The sequence below is a fragment of the Pristiophorus japonicus genome, chromosome 23 (assembly GCF_044704955.1).
Source record: "Pristiophorus japonicus isolate sPriJap1 chromosome 23, sPriJap1.hap1, whole genome shotgun sequence".
Taxonomy (NCBI): domain Eukaryota; kingdom Metazoa; phylum Chordata; class Chondrichthyes; family Pristiophoridae; genus Pristiophorus; species Pristiophorus japonicus.
Window position 1 is genome coordinate 31,091,922 of NC_091999.1, and position 8,950 is coordinate 31,100,871.

Here is an 8,950-nt window from a genome sequence, read left to right on the forward strand (position 1 = left end):
TCACTTGTGAATTCTCTGGTGTTTCATCAGGGTGGATGACTGAGTGAATCCCTCCCCACACTCGGAGCTGGTGAACGGCCTCTCCCCAGCGTGAACTCGCTGGTGTTTCATCAGGGTAGATGGCTGAGTGAATCCCTCCCCACACTCGGAGCTGGTGAACGGCCTCTCTCCAGTGTGAACTCGCTGGTGCCTCAGCAGGTCGGCTGACCAAGTGAATCCCTTCCCACAATCGGACCAGCTGAATGGCCTCTCCCCAGTGTGAACTCGCCAATGTGTTTCCAGCTTGAAACATTTCCCACAGTCCCCATATTTACACAGTTTCTCCCCAGTATGACTGCACTTGTGTCTCTCCAGGTTGGCTGATCGGCTGAAGCCTTGTCCACATGCAGAGCACGTGTACCATTTCTCCCCACTGTGAACAGTGCTTTTTGCTTCCATGGTCAAAGGCCGATGATATTCCATTCCCGATGAATCGAGTGACTCCGTCATATCTTAATGTGATGTTTGGTTTGAGCCTCTGGTCGACAAATCTTCTCCTTTTAATAACCTGTAAAGTGAGTTTCAAACAGAAAAAAGGGTGGGTGAGAGAGAACCCATAAAAACACAAAGGCAGGTTCTGAAATTGAGCTGAATGAACCTGGCTATTTGTGCGGCCGCCAACAGAAAAACAGTGACCACGAAAGCTGCCGGATTGTCATAATAACCCAACTGATCACCAATGTCCTTCAGGGAAGGGAACCCACCACCCGGTCTGGGCCTACACAAGACTCTGGCCTCTATGGGAGGAGGGAGAGGTGGGCAGGGCGAAGGGGAGGGAAGTTTAACATCTGTAACTCGACCAGAACTTTGACAGAACCTCCCAAACCCACAACCTATCCCACCTAGATGGACCAGGGCAGCAGGTGCATGGGAAATCCATCACCTCCAGGTTCCCCTCCAAGTCTCACACCATCCTGACTTGGGCATATATCGCCGTTCCGACATCGTCACTGGGTGAAAATCCTGGAACTCCTCACCTAACAGCATTGTGGGAGGGCCTTCACCACACGGACTGCAGCGGTTCGAGAAGGCCCACCATCACCTTGTGAAGGGGCAAATGGAAATTGTAAATATATTCTGGCCCTACGAGCGACACCCACATCCTAAGAATGGATTCAAACAAATCTGTATATTGAAAGCCTCTATAGAAATACTTGTTCCTAAAACAATACGCTTCTACCTTGTGCGGGCAGTGTCTGTTTCACAACCTAATCTCCCCTAGAATCCATCGCCGTTGATAGTCTCTCATCGGAAATTGTTGGTCCCGACTGGGCCCAGAGGTACTGGGGGTTAAACCCAGCAGCTTCTCTCCCCTCTCCAATCCAGCTCAAACTGATGCATCAAACCGACCCACACAGGAGGCCAGGGAGCGACATCCGTATCCAGCACCCACCCTGATACAGAGCGGCTCTGGATTGGTCGCTCTGTGTTTCCAGTATCGATGCACTGAAGATCAGCATATGAGGGAGAAGGGAATAGAGGCTTATGCTGAGAGAGTTAGAACCATAGAATCAGAGAATGGTTACAGCACGAAACAAGACCATTCGGCCCGTCGAGCCCGTGCCAGCTCTCTGTAAGAGCACCTCAGCTAGTCCCACTCCCCCACCCTTACCCCACAGCCCTGCAAATGGTTTTCTTTCAGGTACTTATCCAACTCCCTTTTGAAAGCCGTGAATGAGTCTGCCTCCACCACCCTTTCAGGCCGTGCAATCCAGATATTAAACACTCGCTACGCAAAAAGGTTTTTTCTTGTGTCGCCTTTGGTTCTTTTGCCAATCACCTCAAATTTGTGTCCTCTGGTTCTCGACCCTTCTGCCAATGGGAACAGTATCTCACGATCTACTCTGGCAAGACCACTCATGATTTTGAACACCTCTATCAAATCTCCGCTCAATCTTCCCTGCTCTAAGAGGAACATAAGAAATAAGAATGGGAGTCGGCCATTTGCCCCTCGAGCCTGCTCCGTCATTCAATAAAATCATGGCTGATCTAATCATGGACTCAGCTCCACCTCCCCGCCCGCTCCCCATAAAGCTTTACTCCTATAATCGCTAAAAAATCTATCTATCTTCGCCTTAAATATATTCAATGATCCGGTCTCCACAGCTCTCTGGGGCAAAGAATGCCACAGAATTAGAACCCTGAGAGAAGAAATTCCCCCTCATCTCAGTTTTAAATGGGCAATCCCTTATTCTGAAACTATGCCCCCTAAGCTCTAGATTCCCCTATGAGTGGAAATATCCTCTCTGAATGCACCTTGTCAAGCCCACTCAATATCTTATATGTTTCAATTATATCACCTCTCAGTTTTCTGAACTCAAATGAGTATAGGCGCAAGCTACTCAATCTTTCTTCATAAGTCAACCCCCTCATGTCAGGAATCAACCTAGTGAACCTTCTCTGAGCTGCCTCCAATGAAAGTATATCCTTCCTTAAATACAGAGATCAAAACTGTATGCAGTACTCCAGGTGTGGCCTCATCAAAACCCTGTACCGTTGTAGCAGGACTTCTCTGCTTTTATACTCTATCCCCCTTGCAACCTCACCTGCTCCAGTTGTCCAGGTAACTGAAGTCCCTCATGCCTGGAATCATTCTCGTAAATCTTTTCTGCACCCTCTCCAAGGCCTTCACATTATTCCCAAAGTGTGTTGCACACAATTGGGCATAATACTCCAGGTGAGGCCGAACCAGTGTTTTGTACAGGTTCATCATAATATCCGTGCGTTTGTACTCTATACTTCTATTTATAAGCAGTGACACTGTCTAGTGTAATATAAACAGGCACAGGGTCTAGTGTAATATAAACAGATGCAGGGTCGAATGTAATATAAACCGAGACAGGGTCATGTGTAATTATAAACAGTGACATGGTCTAAGGTAATATTTAAAATTACTCCTGGTGCCATGAGCTAGTGAGTACAGAAATAGGAGGATAGAGCAGATGAATGCGTGGCTGGAGAGATGGTACAGGAGGGAGGGCTTTAGATTCCTGATGCATTGGGACCGCTTCTGGAGGGAGGTGGGACCAGTACAAGCCGGAAGGGTTGCTTCTCAACAGAGCCGGGACCAATATCCTCGCCGGGGGTGGGGGGGTTTGCCAGTGCTGTTGGGGAGAGTTTAAACTAGCTTGGCAGGGGAATGGGAACCTGAGAATAGATTCAGTCGGTAGGGAAGTAAATCTGGAATTAGAAAGCAAAAATGTAGAAAGTGAGTTTGAAGGACAGAAGAAAAAAGCAGGAAAAACAGGTAAAAAAACAAATTTAAAAGTTCTTTGTCTAAATGCACATAACACTCGTAACAAAATAGATGAGTTGACGGCACAAATAGATAAAATGGGTATGATCTGATAGCCATTACAGAGACGTGGTTGCAAGGTGACCAGGACTGGGAACTAAATATTCAAGGATATTTGACAATTCGGAAGGAGAGACAGAAAAAAAAGGAGGTGGGATAGCTCTGTTAATAAAGGATGAGATCAGTGCGTTAGTGAGAAACTATATTTGCTCAGAGGATCAAGATATTGAATCAGTTTGGGTGGAGATGAGGAATAATAAAGGGAAAGTCACTGGTGGGCAGAGTCTATAGGCCCCCGAACAGTAGCTACAATGTTGGACGGAGTATAAATCAAGAAATAATGGAGGCTTGTAATAAAGGAACGGCAATATTTATGGGTGATTTTAAACTTCATATTGATTGGACAAAGCAAATTGGCCAGGGTAGCCTTGAGGAGGAGTCCATAGAGTGTATCCGGGATAGTTTCCTTGAACAGTACGTTGTGGAACCAACCAGGGAGCAGGCTATCTTAGATCTAGTACTGTGTAATGAGGCAGGATTAATAAATGATCTCGTACTAAAAGATCCTCTTGGAATAAGTGACCATAATATGGTTGAATTTCAAATTCAGCTGGAGGGTGAGAAAGTTGGTTCTCAAACTAGGGTCCTAAGTTTAAATAAAGAAGACTGCAGAGGTATGAGGGCAGAGTTGGCTAAAGTGGACTGGGAAAATAAATTAAAGAATGGGACGGTTGATGAGCAGTGGCAGACATTTAAGGAGATATTTCATTACCTGCAACAAAAATATATCCCAATGAGAAGGAGAGACTAAGAGAAGGGATAATCATCCGTGGCTAACTAAGGAAATAAGGGAGGAATCAAATTGAAAACAAAGGCATACGGTGTGGCCAAGACTAGTGGGAGGCCAGAGGTTTATGACATTTTTAAAAGCCAGCAGAGAACGACTAAAAAAATGATTGAGAGGGAAGATAGATTATGAAAGTAAGCTAGCACAGAATACAGAATACAGTAAGAGTCCTTCATGGTAGAAGACACTAAAAACATCCCAGCAGTGGATAAGCGAGGGGCTATAGGTAGGGAGTTACGTAATACAATCACTAATGATGTAGTATTAGGTAAAATAATGGGACTAAAGGCAGAACAGTCCCCTGAACATGATGGCTTGCATCCTAGGGTCTTAAGAGAAGTGGCTGCAGAGATAGTGGAAGCATTGGTTGCAATCTACCAAAATTCCCTGGATTCTAGTGCGGTCCCAACAGATTGGAAAGCGCAAATGTAACTTGCCGATTTGAAAAAGGAGGCAGACAAAAAGCAGGAAACCATATACCAGGTAGCCTAACTTCTGTCGTTGGGAAAATGATGGAGTCCATTATTAAGGAAGCAGTAGCAGGACATTTGGAAAAGCAACATTCATTCAAGCAGATTCAACATGGTTTTATGAAAGGGAAATCAAGTTTACAAATTCGCTGGAGTTCTTTGAGGATGTAACGAGCAGGGTGGATAAGGGGTAAGCAGTGGATGTGATGTATTTGGATTTCGAGAAGGCATTCGATAAGGTGCCACCTAAGAGGTTACTGCACAATATAAAAGCTCACTGGGTTGGGGGTAATATATTAACGTGGATAGGGGATTGGCTAACTAACAGAAAAAAGAGGGTCGGGATAAATGGGTCATTTTCCAGTTGGCAAACATGACTAGTGGGGTGCCGCAGGGATTTGCGCTGGGTCCTCAACTATTTACAATCCATATTAATGATTTGGATGAAGGGACCAAGATGCAGTTGTTACAAGAATTGTGTGGAAGACACAAAAAATCTGCAAAGGGATACAGACAAGTTTAGTCAGAGGGCAAACATTTGGCAGATGAAGTATAATGTGGGAAAATGTGAGGTCATCCACTTTAGCAGAAATAATAGAAACGCAAATTATAATTTAAATGGAGAAAAATTGCAAAGTGCTGCATTACAGAGAGACTTCGGGGTCTTGTGCATGAAACACAAAAAGTTAGCATGCAGGTACAGCAAGTAATCAGGAAGGCAAATGGAATGTTGGCCTTTATTGCAAGGGGGATAGAGTATAAAAGCAGAGAAGTCCTGCTACAACTGTACAGAGTAATGGTGAGGCCACACCTGGAGTACTGCGTACAGTTTTGGTCTCCGTATGTAAGGAAGGATATACTTACATTGGAGGCTGTTCAGAGAAAGTTCACTAGGTTGATTCCAGAGATGAGGGGTTTGATTTCTGAGCATAGGTTGAGTAGGTTTAGCCTCTACACATTGGAGTTCAGAAGAATGAGAGGTGATCTTATTGAAACTTAATGATAATGAGGTGGCTCGCCAAGCTGGATGCAGAGGGGATATTTCCATTCATAGGGGAAACTAAAATTAGCAGAAATAGTCTCAGAATAAAGAGCCGCCCATTTAAAACTGAGATTTCTTCTCTGAGGGTTGTAAATCCATGGAATTAGCTGCCCCAAAGAGCTGTGCAAGCTGGGTCTTTGAATATATTTAAGGTGGAGAGAGACACATTTTCAGCGATAAGGGAGTAAAGGGTTATGGGGAGCGGGCACGGATGTGTAGTCGAGTCCATGATCAGATCAGCCATGATCTTATTGAATGGGGAGCAGGCTCGAGGGGCCAAATGGCCTACTCCTGCTCCTATTTCTTATATTCTTATGTTATAGACTGCTTCACCTCCACTCCCAATTTTCCCCACCAATTCTGGCTGTGTACAGTTCGACACTCACTGGCTCCCCTCCCCCCTTGATGGTGCTGACTCTGGCTGAGTCCAGTTCTACAATCACTGGTTTCATCTCCCTCTCCTCCAATAATGGTGCTAACTGTGGCTGGGCTCAGTTCTACACTCACTGGTTCCCCTCCCCTGAAGGTGCTGACTCTGGCTGGGCTCAGTTCTACACTCACTGGTTCCTCTCCCCTGAAGGTGCAGACTGTGGCTGGGTTCAGTTCTACTCTCACTGGTTCCCCTCCCCTGAAGATCCTGACTCTGGCTGGGTTCAGTTCTACACTCACTTGTTCCCCTCCCCTGAAGGTCCTGACTCTGGTTGGGTTCAGTTCTGCACTCAATGGTGCCCCTGCCCTGAAGGTGCTGACTCTGGCTGGGTTCAGTTCCAGACACGAACATTCCAGCACCAAGATGGCCGCGCATGCACTCTGCTACTAACTGCATCAAGATGGCGGAACGCTGAACATGCTTCCTGTACCAAGATGGCCACTGTTACCTTGGGCCTGTGACCGGGAGAAAGCCTCGAAGCTGTAACCGCCGATATTCCGGTTATTATAGAAACATAGAAACATAGAAAATAGGGCAGGAGTAGGTCATTCGGACCTTCGAGCCTGCACCGCCATTCAATGAGTTCATGGCTGAACATGCAACTTCAGTAACCCATTCCTGCTTTCTCGCCATACCCCTTGATCCCCCTAGTAGTAAGGACTACATCGAACTCCTTTTTGAATATATTTAGTGAATTGACCTCAACAACTTTCTGTGGTAGCAAATTCCACAGGTTCACCACTCTCTGGGTGAAGAGGTTTCTCCTCATCTCGATCCGAAATGGCTTACAGCTTATCCTTAAACTCTGACATCTGGTTCTGGGAACATTCTTCCTGCATCTAACCTGTCGAAAACCATCAGAACCCCTCTCATTCTTCTGAACTCCAGTGAATGCAAGCCCAGTTGATCCTGTCTTTCTTGATATGTCAGTCCCACCATCCCGGGAATCAATCTGGTGAACCTTCGCTGCCCTCCCTCTATAGCAAGAATGTCGTTCCTCAAGTTAGGAGACCAAAACTGTACACAATACTCCAGGTGTGGTCTCACCAAAGCTCTGTACAACTGTACTAATACCTCCCTGCCCCTGTACTCAAATCCCCACGCTATGAAGGCCAACATGCCGTTTGATTTCTTAACCGCCTCCTGTATCTGCATGCCAACCGTCAATGACTGATGTACCATGACACCCAGGTCTCGTTGCACCTCCCCGTTTCCTAATCTGTCACCATTCAGATAATAGTCTGTCTCTCTGTTTTTACCACCAAAGTGGATAACCTCACATTAATCCACATTATACTTCATCTGCCATGCATTTGCCCACTCACCTAACCTATCCAAGTCAATCTGCAGCCTGATAGCATCCTCCTTGCAGCTCAGGTCCCACTTCCCCCAGAACTTGTTCCAATGTCCCAGGAATTTGAATCCCTCCCTCTTGCACCACTGCTCAAGCCACGTATTTATTCTAACTACCCTGCTCCCTCTACTCTGATTAGCACGTGGCACTGGTAGCAATCCAGAGATTACTACCTTTGAGGTTCTACTTTTTAATTTAACTCCTAGCTCCCTAAATTCAGCTTGTAAGACCTCTTCCCGCTTCTTACCTATATCGTTGGTACCTACATGTACCACGACAACTGGCTGTTCACCCTCCCTCTCCAGAATGCTCTGCAGCCGCTCCGAGACATCCTTGACCCTTGCACCAGGGAGGCAACATACCATCCTGGAGTCTTGGTTGCGTCCGCAGAAACTCCTATCTATTCCCTTTACAGTAGAGTCCCCTATCACTATAGCTCTCCCACTTTTTTTCCCAGTGCCGTCATGCAGTCGGTCAGGAGCTGCAGTTGGACACACTTCCCACACACATAGTAGTCAGGGACACTGGAAGCGTTCCCATGTAACACAGGAGGAGCATGGCACATGTCCGAGCTCTGCTGCCATGACTTAACCCTTAAATTAATTTACTTACTAAAATTTACTGAAACACCAAACAGCTACTTATTGGTTGGCTGCCAATTAAACCAATCTAAAAGTCAGTCTAAAAGAGAGTTATACTTACCAGTCGAACAGCCAACCACTTACCAGCTTGGCTGCGACGTCACCTTTCGATTTCAAACCCTCGATCTTTGTCTGCAACTGGTTGGGCTGGTCTCTGGGCCTCTGTCTCCGACTCTCGCACTCCTTATCAGCTGCTCTAGTGTCAGCACAGATAGGAAAAACAAGACAAAGCAGCATCTGCCACCCCTGCTTGCCCGAACTCACCCACTTCCGGGCTTGCAGCGGACACCGGTTGTTTATGAAGCCTCCTCGGCTCCCTGCTGGTCCATGACTCCGCTCCGTCCCGCTGAAAAGGACACTTCTGAGGAGCCTGTCAAAAACATGTCTCCTCCGCCATTACACACACCGCGCATGCTCCAAACACAGCCAGGCCCGAGCCTGCGCACTGAGCTCCTGTAGTCTGGGTGCAGCACATTCTCCCCCATGGAGCATGCTGGGTACATATGACCATGAGAAATAGGAACAGGAGTGGGCCACCCAGACCCCCGAGCCTGCTCCCCATTCAATAAGGTTATGGCTGATCTGATCATAGACTCAGCTCTACTTTTTAGGAAGCTCAGGTTTGAAGACTAGAAGTATCATCTGTTAGTTGGGAAGGGACTGTCGTTTCTCTCCGTTCTGTTCCTTGTGGAAATATATCCTGCAGTATTCTGACTATTATGGGCTTCTGAACTCGCACAGATGTTCTGACCAATGGGCAGAATAATGCAACGCTCCAGTCTATGGGTGTGGAATTGCTGCTGGCAGGTATCAATCAGTCACATGCTGATTG

General features: G+C 46.5%; 1 protein-coding gene across 1 annotated transcript; it reads right to left on the reverse strand.

Annotated features, from left to right (window-relative positions):
* Positions 1-8,427, reverse strand: LOC139235467 (zinc finger protein 239-like). Its single transcript, XM_070866564.1, has 2 exons — positions 8,383-8,427; positions 1-547 (listed from the first exon to the last, which is right to left on the reverse strand). Exon 2 carries the CDS (start codon positions 487-489, stop codon positions 1-3), a length of 489 nt encoding a protein of 162 aa, XP_070722665.1. The 5' UTR covers positions 490-547; positions 8,383-8,427.
* Between the last annotated feature and the right edge of the window lie 523 nt (positions 8,428-8,950).